This window comes from Pristis pectinata, chromosome 3 (genome assembly GCF_009764475.1).
Source record: "Pristis pectinata isolate sPriPec2 chromosome 3, sPriPec2.1.pri, whole genome shotgun sequence".
Taxonomy (NCBI): Eukaryota; Metazoa; Chordata; class Chondrichthyes; order Rhinopristiformes; family Pristidae; genus Pristis; species Pristis pectinata.
In genome coordinates, this window is record NC_067407.1 from 60,230,101 (window position 1) to 60,249,129 (window position 19,029).

At 43.6% G+C, this 19,029-nt stretch overlaps 1 protein-coding gene across 4 annotated transcripts in view; it reads left to right on the top strand.

Annotated features, from left to right (window-relative positions):
- astn1 (astrotactin 1) overlaps positions 1-19,029 on the top strand; it is a 1,815,355-nt gene that overhangs the window by 709,947 nt on the left and 1,086,379 nt on the right. For all 4 annotated transcript variants that reach the window (XM_052011000.1, XM_052011002.1, XM_052011001.1 and 1 more), the window contains exon 5: positions 11,472-11,579. In XM_052011000.1, coding sequence (XP_051866960.1) covers positions 11,472-11,579 — 108 coding nt within the window. The remainder of the gene's footprint in view (positions 1-11,471; positions 11,580-19,029) is intronic.

A 19,029-nucleotide genomic window follows, 5' to 3' on the forward strand; every position in this document is an offset into this window, starting at 1 on the left:
GAAGACTGAACAACTCTCAAGAAGCCCAACACCTTTCAGAGCAAACCAGCTGCTTGATTGGCACCCTATCAACCACACTGAACATTCATTCCCTTCAGCAATGGTGCACAGTGGCTGCAGTGTGTACCATTTACAAAATGCATTGTAGTTACTTACCTAGGCTATTTTGATAGGACTTTCCAAAGTCAGCATGAAAGATGAGGACAACAGGTGATGACAGCACCACCACCTACAACTTATCCATGTTTCTCACCATCCCAGTTTAGAAATGTATCGTTGGTCCTTCATTGTCACTGGGTCTAAATCCTGGAATCCTGTCAAACAGCACTGTGGGAGTACTGTCACCAAAAGGACTGTTAACAAAGGCAGTTCACCACCACCATCTGAACGGTAACTAGAGAAGGGATTGCCAGTGCCACCCATGTCCATTCTAATCATCAAAGGTTTACTGTTTACACTAGTGAGGAGCAAGCTGCTGGACATCCCAGACAACTTCTTTGTTGAACAAAGGGAATCATTCACCTTTCATACATTTAATTAGAGACGAATCATGATGTAATTTGATTACATACATCAATCCAGTCAAGTATAGTGTTCAGAACCTCAATGGGCATTCAATGTATCAATATCTCACAGCTGGCATAATGTTGGTTAAGACATGGTTTAGACTTTAGCTTTTCCTAAACTCCAATGCTAAACTGATTGGATTATGTATGTAAGGATCTTGCATTCGGAAAAGGACCCTTTCTGGGTAATAAATGGCTTGTATGGTTTGATTCAATCTATCTTAAGTCTACCCCAGTAAACACATTGAAATACACCCAGGAAGAAGACAGTAGCCTGAGTATAGAAAGTGAGCCTCATCTTCAGTGAGGTAAGTCTGTCATTTTAGGGAACTTTTAGAGCCATTATTTGACTGTTATATTGAGATTGAGAAGATTTTGTGGTGACTCACCGTTTAGTCAGGCGAACCGGCTCGGCAGTCGGGTCGCGCGGCGTCGGAGCAACGAGGCCCAAGATGGCGGCGGGCCTCGTCTCTCCCGAGCGACGGGGAGAACCCGCGCGCGGGAATGTCTTGATGACGTAGTACTTACGTCATTGCCGGTTGCTTTGGGCAGGGACAGTCTCCCTTAAAGGGCCCGCGCAAGGCGGGAAAATAAACCACTTCTTGTTCGACAATCCTCCGACTAGCGTCTTGTTTTATTTCGCGGTAGCAACCGCTACATTGGTGACCCCGACGGTCCAAATGGATTTTGGACCTGCGCAATGGCCGACAGCACAGCAGCCAACGCAGTGGCCCTCAAGCTGCCCACCTTTTGGACACTTCGGCCCAGCGTCTGGTTTGACCAGGCCGAAGCACAATTCCACCCTTGGCAGATCACCTCTGACTCCACGAAGTACTACCATGTGGCTAGCTCTCTGGATCAAGAGACAGCTGCCCAGGTTGGGGACTTCATCCAGTCGCCTCCGGAGGAAGATAAGTACCCGGCTTTCAAAGACCTTTTGATTCAGACCTTCGGCCTCTCCCGTCGTGAGCGCGCTGCCCGCCTGCTTCATCTGGACGGCCTGGGGGACAGATCCCCATCTGCCCTAATGAATGAGATGCTGGCATTGGCTGAGGGACACAAGCCATGCCTGATGTTCGAACAGGCCTTCTTCGAACAGCTCCCCGATGACATCCACCTGTTGTTAGCTGACACCGACTTCAGCAACCCCTGTGAGGTGGCTGCCCGGGCAGATGTCCTGTGGAGGGCCAAGCGCGAGAGCGGCTCGTCCGTCAGTCAAATCACCAGGCCGCGAGCCCAACGCCCGCCTCGCCCGGCCCCAGCAACCGAGCAACCACACCCCAGGAACGCAGACGACGACACAGGTGACCAGCTGTGCTTCTACCATCAGAGGTGGGGTGCAGAGGCCCGTCGATGCCGCCCACCCTGCAAGTTTCAGGGAAACCCCAGGGCCAGCCGCCGCTGATGGCTACGGCGGCTGGTCGCCGACAGAACTTCCTATTCATTCAGGACAAGAAATCTGGACGGCGTTTCCTCGTTGATACTGGAGCGGAGGTCAGTATTTTGCCCCTGACCGGCCGCGACACTCGTAACAGGCCACCCGGTCCTCTACTCAATGCCGCCAACGGTACAACGATACGGTCTTTCGGCACCCGTACACTTCAATTACAATTCGGCGGCAGCCGTTTTACCTGGACCTTCATCCTTGCCATGGTTGCCCGACCACTCCTAGGAGCTGATTTCCTTCGGGCCCACAACCTGTTAGTCGACCTGCAAGGGAAGCGGTTAGTCCACTCTAGCACCTTCCAGACCTATCTCCTGGGAGAAATCAGCACACCAGCCCCGCGCCTGGACTCCATTTCCCTTTCTGGCAAGGATTTCGCCAAGCTCCTAGCCGAATTCCCATCAATTTTGGCACCTTCGTTTACGAATTCTAGGCCCAAACACGGGGTATGACACCACATCATTGCTACAGGGCCACCCCTTCATGCCCGAGCACGACGATTACCTCCAGACAAGCTCTGCCTGGCAAAGGAAGAGTTCCGTCACATGGAGGAGCTGGGGATTGTTCGCAGGTCAGACAGCCCCTGGGCCTCCCCCCTGCACATGGTCCCCAAAGCCACCGGAGGGTGGAGGCCCTGCGGTGACTACCGCAGGCTGAATGATGCTACCACCCCGGACCGCTATCCCATCCCTCACATCCAGGACTTCGCAGCGAACTTACACGGGGCCCGCATCTTTTCCAAAGTGGACCTCGTTCGGGGAAACCACCAAATCCCGGTCCATCCGGATGACGTCCCCAAGACTGCGATTATCACCCCATTCGGCCTGTTCGAATTCCTTCGGATGCCGTTCGGCCTTAAGAACGCCGCGCAGACCTTCCAGCAGCTGATGGACGCAGTAGGCCGAGACCTGGACTTCGTGTTCATTTACTTAGACGACATACTGATCGTCAGCCGTAACCGCCAGGAACACCTTTCCCACCTCCGCCAGCTGTATTCCCGCCTCCGCGATTTTGGCCTCACGATCAACCCGTCCAAGTGCCAATTCGGACTTGACTCTATCGATTTCCTCGGCCACAAAATCACCAGCGACAGGGCAACACCCCTACCCGCTAAGGTGGACGCTATCCGCCATTTTGCCCGCCCCGACACAGTCAAAGGCCTACAGGAATTCCTTGGGATGGTCAACTTTTACCATCGGTTCATCCCTGCAGCAGCCCATATCATGCGCCCTCTGTTCTCGCTGCTGGCTGGTAAGGGCAAGGACATCACCTGGACTGATGAGGCTGCGGCTGCTTTCGTTAAGGCCAAAGACGCCCTGGCAGATGCCACGATGCTTGTACACCCTAGGACTGACGTCCCGACTGCCCTCACGGTGGACGCGTCCAACACCGCGGTGGGTGGGGTACTGGAACAGCTACTCGAAGGCCGCTGGCAACCCTTGGCATTTTTCAGCAAGCACCTTAGACCGCCCGAACTGAAGTACAGCGCTTTTGATCGGGAACTTCTATCACTGTATCTGGCAGTCTGGCATTTCCGATACTTTCTAGAAGGCAGGCCTTTCACTGCTTTCACCGATCATAAGCCTCTGTCCTTTGCCTTCTCCAAAGTCTCCGATCCCTGGTCAGCTCGTCAGCAGAGACATTTATCCTACATTTCCGAATTCACAACTGACATCCAACATATCTCCGGAAAGGATAATGTCGTTGCTGATGCACTTTCCAGACCAACCATCCACAACCTATCCTTGGGTGTCGACAACGCGGCCCTAGCTGACGCACAGCAAGCCGACGACGAACTGCCCAGCTACAGAACCGCAGTCTCGGGTCTGCAGCTCCGAGATTTCTTGGTTGGTCCAGGTCAGCGGACCCTACTTTGCGACGTTGCGACTGGTCAGCCCTGCACTATAGTCCCTGCAGCCTGGCGGAGACGCATTTTTGACTCGGTACATGGCTTGGCGCACCCGTCCATCAGATCTACTGTCCGACTGGTCGCCAGCAAGTTTGTCTGGCATGGCCTGCGCAAACAGGTCAGTGAGTGGGCCAGGACTTGTCCGCAGTTCCAGACGTCAAAAATCCAGCAACACACCAAGGTCCCACCACAGCAGTTCGAGCCTACCCGTAGGAGGTTCGACCACATACACGTCGACCTTGTGGGCCCTCTGCCGCTTTCAAGAGGAGCCTGGTACCTCCTTACCATCGTGGACCGGTTCATGAGGTGGCCTGAGGCAACCCCCCTGACTGACATCACAACTGATTCCTGCGCCCGGGCGCTGCTCACAACTTGGGTCTCACGTTTTGGTGTTCCGGCCCACATCACTTCAGACAGAGGCACCCAATTCACTTCCAGTCTCTGGGCTGCATTAGCGAACCTGCTAGGGACGCAGCTGCACACCATCCTCAATCAAACAGGTTGGTGGAACGTTTTCACCGCCATCTGAAATCAGCCTTGATGGCCCGCCTGAGGGGTCCTAACTGGGTTGACGAGCTGCCTTGGGTCCTGCTCGGCATACGCACTGCCCCCAAAGAAGACCTCCGCACTTCGTCAGCTGAGCTTGTGTACGGGGCGCCCCTAGTTGTCCCCGGGGATTTCATACCTGCCCTCCGGGACCAAGGGGAACAACCCCCAGCAGTCCTACAAAGACTGCGCGAGAAGCTTGGCAACTTGGCCCCGATTCCCACCTCACGGCACGGTCAAGCCCCATCCTGCCAGCCCAAGGAACTACGGGACTGTAAGTTTGTTTTCATTCGCAGGGGCACACCTCGGGCGCCATTGCAACGACCATATGAGGGACCGTTCCGAGTCATACGGAATAATGGATCCACCTTTATTTTGGACATTGGAGGCAGGGAACAGGTTTTTTACGGCGGACCGCCTCAAACCGGCCCATTTGCATCTGCAACAACCTGTCGAGGTTGCAACGCCGCGACGCAGAGGCCGGCCCCCTAAGCGGCAGCTGGCACAGCCCACGGACCTTGGGGACTGTATCCCCGGTTCTGGGGGGGGTTGTGTGGCGACTCACCGTTTAGTCGGGCGAACTGGCTCGGCAGTCGGGTCGCGTGGCGTTGGAGCGACGAGGCCCAAGATGGCGGCGGGCCTCGTCTTTCCCAAGCGACAGGGAGAACCTGCGCGCGGGAAGGTCTTGATGACGTAGTACTTACGTCATTGCCGGTTGCTTTGGGCGGGAACAGTCTCCCTTAAAGGGCCCGCACAAGGCGGGAAAATAAACCACTTCTTGTTCGACAATCCTCCGAGTAGCGTCTTGTTTTATTTCGCGGTAGCAACCGCTACAATTTTGACTTTGAGTTCTTGAAGATCCCACTCTTGGCTGCAGTAGCACTGCTTATTTCATTGGATGGTTATTGTTGAAAGCACCCATAAGGGCGGAAGCAGTGACAGCAGCTGTTACAGTGGCGACACAAACCTGCGGTGACTGGGACGAAAAGCAAAGGCTGCTCTTCAAAACTGCTATTTCAGAATGCCACAACTGAACCCAACAAAGGTTCGATGTTTGTGGAGTTTTCAGATCAGCAATGTAGGGAGAATAGAACGAGTTTGTGTATGATACGTGCAAGAATGGGCCTTTGACTCGGTGAGCCGAGGGCCTCTTTCCGTGTTGTGTCTCTCCATGATTCTTTGAGCAGGCAGGCACTTGGTGACCAAAATCACCTTTCCAACAGAAATTACAGCACTGGCTCTTGCTACAAGGGTAACCCATGACTTTCAATTCTGCTGCCAGTTCATTCCAAGCTGCAACAGATGGCATCACCAACAATCAGAATACCATCCATAAGGTCACACAGCAGATATTGGACATCTACTTTGCAAAGAGACAGTAATATTTCACCTCACCCTTATAATCTTCTGATAGGATGAAAATTCTTGAACATTTCTGCATCACTGGATTTGCCAAAGTGTACACCACAATTGACTGCACATATCTCCTGCAGGTATTTAAGCAGTCTACGTTTGGCATTCTGAGACAGATGTCCTTATTGCAGGGCGCAATGGGCAGGGACTATCAGGGCCAACCTTGTGTGCAATACCAACAGGGCACTGGGACAGAGACAGGCAGGGGAGATGGATATACTGTCATCCTGAAAGAGACAACAACTTTCACTTGGGATACAGGCACAAGTTTAAAATTTCCCAGATAAGCTGAGACTTGGAAGTGTTGTGAAAAGTGGGGAAGATAGAAATAGACTTAATGGGGTCAAAAAGGACAGACACATGCTGAAGAAAATTTGATGCAGCTCGGCTGTAGGTCATGTATTTGGATAGAAGAAGGAGGAGACAGTGTATGCCAAATGACATGATTTCAAAGCAGATATAAACAGAAGGCAACATCACGAGTATTTGCACACAGAGCTTTAGAGGTGAAAAGAGACATTATGAGTGTAGTTAATAAAGCTATGGGATCCTTGGATTTTTAAGTAGATGTTTAGAGACAGAATTTTTCCAAGGTCACTAATACTAAATGTGTACAAGTATATCGGCCATCAGTTGCAGTAACCTCTACATATACTATAACTGACTTTGTAAGCAAATGTCAATGATAACTCACTACCATTGGCCCAGCAAATAACATTCCTGCCCAGGGTCATACTGGGGAGCTTTCAAATGTGAGAACTGCTATGGAAACCAGTGTTCCTCCATACATTCAGATCCATGGGTTTCATCTGCTGCTGTCTGAATGCTCTAGAGCAATTAGGGCCCATGTGAACAGAGCTACCACCAAGATATAGCCTCAGCACGAGAATCAATGTAAATACAAGGAGGTGAGTGCAATGTTAAATCAAATGCAGAAAAAGAAATAGAGAGGTGCAAGTCTGTAGCTCCCTGAAAGTGGCGACTCAAGCAGATAGGATTTTATGAGAGATATTTGGTATGCTTGCATTCATAGGCAGAGACATTCAGAATAAGAGTTGGAATGCCATGTTGCAGCTGTATGAAACATTAATTAGACCACTCTTGGAGTATTATGTACAGTTCTAGTTGCCACAGTACATGTAGGATATGGTAGCAATGGAAAGAGTGCAGAAGGGATTCATCAGGATGTTGTCTGGAATGGAGGGCTGTAGTTAGAAGGAGAGATTGAATAGTTTGGGTTTATTCTCAGTTGAATTTTAAGACGAGCAGGGGTGACCTTATAGAGGTTTACAAAATTATGAGGGGCATAGACAAGATAGATAAGCAGAATCTTTTTTTCCATGGCTATGGAGTCTAAAACTCAAGGGCATGTTTGAGGTGTGTGGGGAGAAATTTAAAGGAGATCTGAGGGGTAAGGTTTTCACACAGGAGAGTGGTGAATATTTGGAAAAAGTTTACAGAGGAGATGGTGGAGGCAGCTACAATTACAACATTTAAAAGGCATTTGGACAGGTCCTTGGATAGGAAAGAGGTAGAGGGATACAGGCCTAAAGTAGGCAAATGGGATTCGTGACAATAGGCATCATGGTTGGTATGGACGAGGTTGGCTATAAGGGCCCATTCCTGTTCTGTACATTTTAATGATCATATGAGAGAGATTGAAAAGTTGGAATAATTAACACAGAAGGAAAGTGACTAAAAGGCTAATAAATAAAATTCAACTTAAAGTTTTTAACTTTTAAAATCTGCCTGAGAATTTGCGAACCTAAAGAAATGGCACTGTATTTTTGTGATAGTTAATTGTTAGCAACAGAGAAATTAATTTTCAGTTTCTGGCAGCATATTATCCCATTGCATATAACTGTATTTACACTTGTAATTACTAGCCCTAAGTATTTAGTGGTTTTAGTTTGCATTTACTTCATAAAAATGCAGGTTCCTTATATTTAGTGCATGTTGATAGTAAGGTGACAACAGCATGCACCAGACATGCAGAGAGAAGCAACACAGACAACAGGTTTGAATAATTTAGTTATGATTTAGCATGCCCTTAGAAGCTCAGTAACACATCATTCGTCTGGGTTAAGATTTACATGGAATTTTGAATTAAAAATAATTTATAAGTCATTACAGTTCTCGTCAGTTCACTGATCAGCTTTGATTATTGAGGAGAAGACTACATGTGGAGGGGCAGGGTAACTTAAAGCACCAGATTTTCTCCGTTTATAGCATGGATAGCCAACAGACCATCATTTTAGTCTGAGCTGTACCATGTCAAATGCAGGCCAATGATAGGAGGCTCCTATACCTGCCTTTCTTTTCAAATTATGTTTTTCATTTGTCAGGTGATATTTTAATTCTTTTTTTTCTTTTTATTTCTCATTTTTCTCTGCTGCTGGAGGCAGTGGGTTGGAAAATAATGATCATTCTTTTTGCCATAGTAAATGCCAGAACTTAGGTAATCCTTGATAAAAAAGGAATTGAACTAGATTGGTTAACACCCTAGGTTAATTTATGCGCTCACCTTCATTCACTTCGGCATGCTTGCAGCAAATCTTCAGTGACGCAGACCTTAGCCTCAATCCAGATGAACGGTCCCGACTTGAAATGTCGACTGTCCATCTCCCTCCTCAGATGCTGCCTGACCCACCAGCAGTTTGTTTTTTGAACCTTGGGCTATTTGTCACATCCTGATATTAAGGGCCAAGGGGAATTTCCATGCTTTGCTGTATCTGAACCTGAAGAAGTTCTCCTCTGCTGTCTAACTTGATACTTGTCTGAACCTTTTGCCCTGTTCCCCATCATTGAAGGATCTTGGACTTGAACACTTGACCTGCATCTTTTGTTTTATTTCAGATTTCTAGCATCTGCAGTTTTTTTTATTTTCACAACTCCTTAAGTTTTAAGATAATTATGAACAAGGATATATCTGGACCTTGAGGGAAAGGACTAAATTGGGGGAGGGCAACATTATTAGACAGGAGTGGGGGTGTGTTAATTGGGAGCAGCTGTTATCGGGCAAGTCCATATCTGACAGGTGGGAGTCGTTTAAAGACCAACTGGTCAGAGGTCAGGACCGGCATATTCCAGTAAGGAGGAAGGGCAAGGATGGCAAGGTAAGGGAACCTTGGATGATGAGAGAGGTTGTGAATTTAGTCAAAAAGAGAAAAGGAATCATATATCACATTTAGGAAGCTAAAATCAGACAGGGCCATTGATGAATATAAAGACAGCAGGAAAGAGCTTAAGCAAGGGATTAGGAGGGCCACAGGGGACCATGCAATGTCCTTGGCAACTAGGATTAGAGCGAATCCCAAGGCATTTTATACGTATTAAAAACAAGAACATAGTGAGGGAGAAGGTAGGACCACCCAAGGATAAAGCAGGGAATTTATGCTTGGAGCCAGAGGGTGTGGGTGAGGTACTAAATGAGTACTTTGCATAGGTATTCACTAAGGAGGAGGATATGGAGGTTAGTGAGAGCAGTGTGGGTATACTAATACCCCAGGGCATTTTGAATTCACGAAGGAGGTGGTGATGTGTCTTTTGATGAGCATTAAAGTGGCTAAGTCCCCAGGGCATGATGGGATATACCCCAGGTTACTGAAAGAGGCAAGAGGGGAGATTGCTGGGGCCTTGAGGAAGACCTTTCTATCCTCACTAGCCGCAGATGAGGACCCAGAGGACTGGCAAGTAGCCAGTGTTGTTCCTTTCAAGAAGGAAAATAAGGATAATCCAGGAAATTATAGACTGGTGAGCCTTGCAACAATGGTAGGGAAGCTATTGGAGAGGATTCTTAGGGATAGGATTTACACACATTTGGAAAAACATGGCCTGATTTGGGACAGTCAGCATGGCTTTGTGCAGGGCAGGTCATGTTTGCAAACTTGACTGAGTTTTTTTGAGGAGGTGACCAAGGTGATTGATGAGGGTAGAGCAGTGGATGTTGTCTACATGGAGTTTAGTAAGGCATTTGACAAGGTTGCTCATGGTGGCTGATCCAGAAGATCAAGATGCATGGGATCCATGATGATTTGGTAGTTTGGATTCAGAATTGGTTTGTCCATAGAAGACAAAGGGTAGTGGTGGAAGGGTGTTATTCTGGCTAGAGGTCTGTGACCAGTGATGTTCTGCAGGGATCGGTGCTGAGACTTCCGTTATTTGTGAAATATATAAATGACTTCGGTGAAAAATGTAATTGGGTGAGTTAGTAATTTTGCAGACAACACAAAGATTGGCAGAGTTGTGAACAGTGTAGAGGGCTATCAAAGGATACATCAGAATAAAGATCAGTTACAGCTATGGGTGGAGAAATGGCAGATCCGAACCAGTGTGATGTGCTGTACTTTGGAAGTTCAAATGTAAGGAGAAAGTGTACAGTCAATGACAGGACCCTGAACAGCATTGATGTTCAGAGGGACCTTGAGGTCCAAGTCCATAATCTCCCTGAAAATGCCCAGGCAAGTAGATAGGCTGGTGAAGAAGGCATATGGCATGCTTGTCGTCATCAGTCAGGGCACTGAGTTTAACTGTGAGGAAGTCATGTTGCAGATATATAAAACTTTGGTTAGGCCGCACTTGGAGTATTGTGTGCAGTTTGGTCGCCCCATTACAGGAAGGGTGTGGAGGCTTTGGACGTGCAGAAGAGGTTTACCAGGATGCTGCCTGGATGAGATGTTATGAGCTATAAGGAGAGGTAGGGCAAACTTGTTTTCTCTGGCGCATTGGAGAGTGAGGGGAGACTTGATAGAAAGTTATAAAATGATGAGAGGCATAGATAGGGTAGGCAGTCAGAATCTTTTTCCCAGGGTAGAAATGTCAAATGCTAGAGGACATGCATCTAAGGTGAGAGGGGATAAGTTTAAAGGAGACATGCAAGGCATTTTTTTTACACAGAGTGGTATGTGCCTGTAATGGGTTGCCAGGAGTAGTGGTGGAAGCAGATACAAAAGTGGCACTTAAGAAGCTGTTAGATAAATGAATATGTAGGGAATGGAGGGATATGGAATCATGTACAGGCAGAAGAGATTTAGTTTAATTCAACATCATGTTCAGTGCAGACATTGTGGGCTCTATTTACGAAAGCTTTCTTGGGTCTGCATTTTCAGCCTTAGTCAATAGCCACTTGCTGAATGTGTGTCATTGGCAATGCTTTTGTTGAAAAGGTCAGGTAAGGAAAGTTGGAATGAAAGTCAATGCCTTAGCCTTTGAAGTCTTTCACCACTTCGGTTAATTACGATATAGTCCAAAATGCATTTAACTTCCAAGCTCACCAGAAGATAATTACCTTTCTGTGAAATGGTGTTGCCATTTTCCTTGCTAACATGAGTTCTCTGCAGCAATACACAAAAGCGCTGGAGGAATTCAGTGGGTTAGGCAGCATCTATGGAGAGAAATGGATAGTCGATGTTTTGGGTCGAGACCCTTGACACCACAGTTTCCCTCCACAGATGCTGCTTTAGCCTCTGAGTTCCTCCGGCACCTTTGTGTGTACTTCCACATTTCCAACATCTGCAGTCTCTTGTGTTTCCATGAGTTCCCTACAAATGACTTTATAAATTTCAGCGCTCAGATCATTTATTTTCCTTTGCAGCTGGATCTGCCTTCTTGAACCCTGAAGGTGATTCTGGGACTGAAGCAGATAATGAACCTCAGCTGACGTTTTACACAGATCCTTCCCGCAGCAGACGTCGTAGCAGAGGTATGATTGACAACCACCTTTATTTTATTGGCACTGAGCTAAATGGAAGTATTAATAGCAAGAGCATTACTTTTAACTAAATTCAAAGTGATATCACTATGCACACCCTTTCACCTACAATTAGCACAGAGGTGTCTGTTCACACTAAACCACTTGGAATTGAGAGCACAATGAAAATATTAAATGCCCATAAAACCTGGACCAGATATAGGAAGATGGCAAATAGAAACAGGGCCTGGGCCAAACATATAGAAGGGTTAAAATATGAAAACCCACCAGGGTAGGATAATGTAAAAGAAAAATAGATAATCAGCAAGGAAGCGTGTGGTTTAAAAAAAATGCAGTCTGATCCTGATAGATGCAGAAAAAAATCAAATTGAAGGTGGCCTGACGTTAGGCCTGAGAACACAGAAGTATCAAATGCTTGCAAAGGTGCAGCCAATCACCAAGGAAATACAGAGTATGAGTAGAGCTGTGGCCAGACATGGAGAAAATAACAAATGCCTCAGAGAAGCACGACCAGACATCATACACTAGTCTGACACAGGACAGATATTAAATGCCAGCAAAATTAGAATGAGACTCCTTGTGAAGTCACAATGAACAGAAAGATGACAAAGAGCAGAAGATCCATTTATTACTTATTGTAACAAAAGTTGTTAAGTATCTGTTGGAAAATACAGTGTTTAATGTTTCAAACATAATTTTCATATTCAATGCTTTATGATACAGAAAGGAAAATGTGGGTTTAAGGTGATATTGTCAGAGTGATTATATATTTCATTAATTAAAAATCAAAAAGCTATGTATGTTCAAAACTAAAGGCACTTACAAGAAAAAAGAATTAAATTCGATAAATTTGGGGCTCACCTTGATGTAGTTAATAAATAAAACAATGTAAAGGCAATGGGAAATGTTCAGGTAGGAGATGCTTCTGACCCAGACTGGTCATACTCGTATAAGAGGTATTGGCTGTGCAGCAAAAGCTCAATGAACAGAGAAATATAAATTCATAATTGGTAAATCCAGAGATTCTAATGCAAAAGAAAATCAAGCCGAGCATAAAATCCAGAGATGGCAAGCAACGTATTGAAAAATTAAATTAGAGAAATTTGGGTATGCAGAATAAGTTTTGAATAATGGAAATGATTAATGAGAAAAATAAAAGAGTAGTTAAAGAAAGTGTATATGTGATTAGAAGAATTGTATATCTGATTTTTTTTAATATAAATGGAGGATAAAGCTGAATCACCAAATGATTAATTTACACAAGCTTTTACACAGAAGTATAGCGGCACAAATGACTATCAATAATGTGGACGAAGTCAGTGGGATAATCATAGATAAATAGATTGTACTGGGAAAAAAAAGTGACATTCCAAAGAGAGATGCCAGCTATCTGAGCTCAATCCTCTTATTCGTGTAAACTTTCAAACATAATTCTTGATGGAAATTGTACAAGAGAGTCAGAGTGTTGGCATCACAACAACTCTGTTCAGAAATGGAGAAACAATGCACTGCAGCCTTGCCAGGCAATCAGTGGTAGTGCACAAGTTTCAAACAGGTATTAATGTAAGAAATAATTAATACCCATCTTGAAGTTAATTAAGGGCAGAAAGGCTGGATTTCTTACAGTCTAATCATGTCAGGCAGATTTAAAAGAATCCTCTAATCAAATAAGAGAATACAGATGACGCAAATGCTGTGTATGTTGCAAACATAGATTGTTGAAAGGTTTCTGAAACTTTGCTACATGAGACCTCACAGAATTTTTTATTATACAGAGAAATCATGGAAACTACTTTTAATAAAATCAAGCATTTGACTCCTGAAGACTGTCCAATCCATTTACTTTCTGCAGTGACAATCTATCCCTTTCACAAAGCTAAATTAGAAAAACAAAATGAACCTAACCCTTTGAGGTTGCACCCAACTTTATTGATCCTTGATATTGTTGAAACTTTTGGGCTGAATATTTTATGGTTCCAGTATTCCAAATGTAATAATCTACAGCTCAAGTTAATTTGGATGAACTCTTGCAATTGCTAAACCTGGTTGCGATTTTAGGACTTAAGAACTTCAAGTTATGAAGGAAACTTATGGATCTGAAGTTACTTCCTCAAATAAAAGTAGGTTCAGTTTGTCGAACAAATCTTGAGCATTTAACACAATTGATGTACGGCAAATATGCTTTATCTGTATTCTTTAAATGGTTTAAGTCAGAATTAACTTAAATTTGCTGGATGTCTGTTCAATGCAAACTGAGTTCTGTGGTGGAAAAAATCTTGGAAATATAATCTTGCTTTGGAGTAGTTTTATTTTGGTGTTCATTAAATGGGAACAGGGCACTCACATGAGTAACTGCATCTTGGTATGAATTCCTTCTGTTTTTTTTATTGAAAAACTTTTAAAATACCCATTCAATGTTTTTTTTAAATGAATTCAGTTGCCCTTCATATTCAGGTCCCAGAATCATCATGTTATTCTGTGCTGATCCCATGTTATTCTTCACCATTGTTGATAGATGCAAAGGGTCTTTGAATATAGCATTCAATGTATGTCATGAGGTAGTAACAAAGTGAAATATTCCAGCACTTGGTCCACAACCACTTGTGTTGTTGCATTTGAAGCCCCTAAACAATTCCAAGCATTGAGCTTAGTGAAAAACAAATGCCTTCTTGGAAGTGCAACATCCAAATCTTTTTTGCAAATATGGCCTCATTCATACTGAGTAATTACACTCAGGTCATTTATGACATTCCAACCTTGCTGATAGATTTCTCAGGTAAAAATGTTTCATTAGTCTTTCACTATGCACAACTAACATGCAGATTTAAAGTGCTTGTGCTATTATGTGTCCAACGACTTACTTGGTCCAGCTTATTTTAAATGTTATTAGTTTCTCCTCGTCTTTGTCACCAGCTTGCTGTTATCAATATATTTCGTAACATCGAACATGGTGCCTTATTATTGAATTTATTCAGAAACTCCAAGTACAGTAAAACTCTGTTAATCCAGCACCCTAATGACCTTGGTTGTGCCAAGCTCACAGGTTTTCCATACTTTTGGATGTTATTGCCATTAATACCCCAGCACACTTTTAATTCAATTCTTTTACATGTAGTAGTACAATCAATTTTTCGGCAAACCTGGTGAGTTTAAAGGGAGTGTGGGAACCAGATCTCCAGTGTGTTCAAAGGGAGAGTAGGCACCAGTGCCATGGTATATTTAAGGGACTGTAGGAACCAGGGCCTAATGTGTTTAAGATGGTTGCAGGATACAGGGTTCTGGAAAGTTTAAAGGGAGGGTGGGATTCAGCACCCAATGAGTCAGATACCAAAATATTGGGATTTCTGAATAATCGGAGAGTGGATTTTTGGAGTTTTACTGTATACCCTTTTGACTGGATTCCTATGATAACAAATCTTCTTGAAGAATGCCATCATATTTGCAAGCTACAATGTGCTTCCCTCTGACCATTTTTAATAGCTTTGTATGTTTTATAAAATGAATATTAACAACATTCTCTAAAATGCTCTCAGGCACTTCCACACAGGCAATAATAAATCAACTGAACCACAGTTTTCAGATTTCTGCCTCATCTCAGGCATATGATTTATGAAGTAACCTGGCCCTTAAAATGAGATTAATGCTTTGTTACAGCTCTAAGGTGTGTATTATTTTCTTTATTTCATCTGAATCATTCAAGTAAATTACAACCTTTCATGACTCTGCTGCCCTTCCCTATCCTCCTCCAACCTCTCTCTCTGAGTAGTTGTAACTTTAAACTTAAGATATATAAATTAGATTAGATTACAGCTTGTAACTCATAGCTCATATCCTCTACTCTAAACTCAAAAGCCTGCGAATTGGATTGTAACCTGCAGTTGGTCCAAGGATCCATTGTTCTTTGTGGAAAATTGCCTGACTATGTTTGTAATTCACTCTGAGGGACGAATTGCTCTTTTTATAAATCACTTGGCTATCTTCATTGGATTACATCCTATAAACCTTACCTATATATTCTTGTCTATATATGAAAATGAAAATTAACAAACTGATACACTGCCGCAGGACCAGCATGTAATGGAGCTAAGCTAAGTATAGAACAAATGAATTCTTTGATTATTCTCCTGAACTTTCCACCAGGTTCTCTAATTTATGTCTGAAATGAATGCAATGGGCTGGATGGCCCCCTTCTGTGTTGTATCTGTCCATAGTTTCTTCAATGTGAGAAGTGGAAGGCATTTATGATGGGGAAGGGAGTTTTGAGATGGAATGGTAATCCATGGACAGAGAAGCAGAAGAGTAGTGAACAGCTCAAATATAATATTTGAGTTTTATACTCCTTTACCTCTTTGGAGTCAGAGAATTATGTATGATGCACTAACTTGCCAATGGCATTTTATCGGAAATATCTGAAAGGTGGAACTGTGGCAAATCTCCAGCTGCAATGAGTATCCAATAATTATCACAGTGTTATGGCACAAACAGCTGTAACAATACACACAAAGGCTCATTGATGTACTGCTAGAGATGGAGGCATTTTTTTGTGAATAATGTGCCAGTATATTACTGTTAAATTAATGGCCCAGAACTTGCCCTGATATGTGTTGCAATGGCATATACATTGACACCTCCTTGTAAATACCTAGTGATCCCTGTGACAAGAACTCCTTGATTTTCTGATGCTAACTATTGTTTGAGATCTTAAGATTAAAAGCTGTTTTATTCATTTTTGAAAGCTTTATGGGTTCAGCTTCTACTTGAATCATTCGTGTTTGTTCCACTCTTTTCAATCAGTTCAAAGATCCTCTAGATTTGGCAGCTGTGACATCATCTAGTTGGCTGAACTTCCGATCACATTGAAGAACTCTCACAGGAACCATTTAAGAGTGCAAAACAAAATCTAACATTTTCAACTCTGATGAGAGAGGAAAGATGTGATAGCCAGTGAGAGACTGCAGAAGAGATTCATCAGGATGTTACCTGAATTGGAGGACTTTCATCATGGGATTGGCTGAGCTTGTTTTCCTTGGCCCGCAGGAGGCTGAGGGGTGACCTGATAGAAGTATATAACATTATGAGAGCAGAGATAGGGATTTCAAAACAAGAAAGCACAGTTTTAAGATGAATGGTAGGAGTTTAAAAGGGGATCTGAGGGGCAAGTTATTTTACACAGAGGGTGGTTGATACCTGGGATGCAATGCCAGCGAAGGTGGTAGAATCAGATATAGTAACGATGTTTAAGAGACATTCAAGGAAACACTTTACAGGGCAAGGCAAAGAAAGATACAGTTCTAATGCAGGCAGATCAGATTAGTGTAGATGGGCAAAAAGGTCAGCGTGGATATCATAGGCCAAAGGTCCTGTTTCTGTGCTGTACAATCTTTGACTCCATGAGCGGTCAGTGACTTGAAACAATAGCTCTTTATCTCTCCCTGGATGCTACTTGACCTCGTGTTTTTCCACTGTTTTCTGTTTTTAATTCAGACTTCCAGCAAGTGCAGTTGTTTGCTTTTTGATTTTAAATCTTAATTAACTTTTTTTTAAACATTACTGAAGTGCTAAATAAAGATTGGAGCAAATACATATGATTAAAGTAGAAATTGAAACTATAAAGCTTTCAAAAACAAATAAAACAGTTTTTAATCTTAAAAATCCTTATATTTTTAAATATTCATTCAGGAATTAGAATGTATTTTTATAAAATTAGTTTTCTCAGGCCAGATGGTTTGATGAGCAGTAATTATAGCTTAGTACACCATTAAAATCCTAATTAGACTTCATGTATTGCAAGACTAATTCGTCAGCAATTTAAATTCATGTCAGTTTAAGTGATTCCCTTAGATTAAGGCGGAGAAAGTGTAGAAACCCTGAAGTCCCTGACTGTTTCAAAGTCTAAGTGGCAAAAAAGAATCATAGGGGAGTTAATGGGCATGTGAGAGGGATTAAATTGCAAGGCTACAGGGAAATAGGAGGGGGAAATGGGACTGATGGGATTGGAATGCTCGGAGCTAGTGGGCAGAGTGGCCTCCTTCCATGTTGTAATTTATGTTAGTGGTTAAAAGCATCCAAATAATCTCACAACAGATAAGCTAAATTCCCTCACATTCATTGCACAGGTTCCTGTTTATAATTTGCAACCTATTCTTAATGGCAGGCATGGTAATGTAGCAGTTAGCGTAACACTATTACAGTGCCAGCGATACGAGTTCAATTCCTGCCACTGCCTGTAAAGAGTTTGTATGTTCTCCCCGTGTCTGCATGGGTTTCCTCTGGGTGCTCTGGTTTTGTCCCACATTCCAAAGATGTATGGGTTAGGAAGTTTGGGCATGCTATGTTGGCGCAGGAAGCATGGTGACAATTGGGAGCTGTGCCCAGAACATTGTACGCAAAGATGCATTTCATTATGTGTTTCAACGTACATGTGACAACAAAGATATCTTATCTTAATGTGTACATGTATCTGAACCCTTAATTAGATCCCAAACTGCAACTTACTCAATATTTCCTTCAAAGAAGAATCTGGATCTCTTGGATCACAGCCGTCTGATTTGCAATTTACAATATTTAATTACCTGAGATCAGGTGATATGAAGCCACTGTATAAGCTTGTTAATCTTTCAAAGAACAGTATAAGTTTGTTTCTGAACTTTCTTCCTTAGTACCTGATTTCTAAAATAAAATGGAATTCCTTCAGTACAAATAGTATAGGTTCATCTTGAAATTGAAAAATAATTTAATTACTGCATTTAATAGAATGAAATATGAGCATTTTGTTTTTCACCTATTCTCTGCAGCTCACATATACCACATGGTTTTGTCAAAGTTATTTCTGAATCTTTTTGGTCTTTATCATTGAACATAGAACGTAGAACAGTACAGGCCCACGATGGCATGATACCAAATCAAACTAATCCCTTCTGCCTGCACATGATCTATATCCCTCCATTCCCTGCATATTGATGTGTCTACCTAAAAGCCACTTGGAACACCACTATTCTATCTGCTTCCATCACCACCCCTGGCAGTGTGTTCCAGGCACCTTCCATTCTGTGCTTTAAAAAAATACTATAAAAACTTGAAGAAAAAAAGCGTTTTCTAAAGAAATATGCAGCAGATTCCAACAACGTGTACTCCTTCTGTTCATGATGTGCAACTCCTAACCAGACCCAGCAGAGTGCGACAGTCTCAATCGGTGCATGTTCTGCGCAAGTCATGTGATGGAGCACTCTCGAAATTCAGCTCCTTTGGCATTCTCATCCACAAGGTTTTCTGCTCTTGCATTTGCAGACTGTTGCAGAGAGAAAATATATGAAGAGTACTGGCAGTTTTAAAATAGAGGCACAAGAGACTACATATGCAGGAATCTTAAGTAACAAACAGTCTGTTGGAGGAACTCAACGGGTCTAGCAGCATCTTTGGGGGTGAAAGGAATTGTCAACGT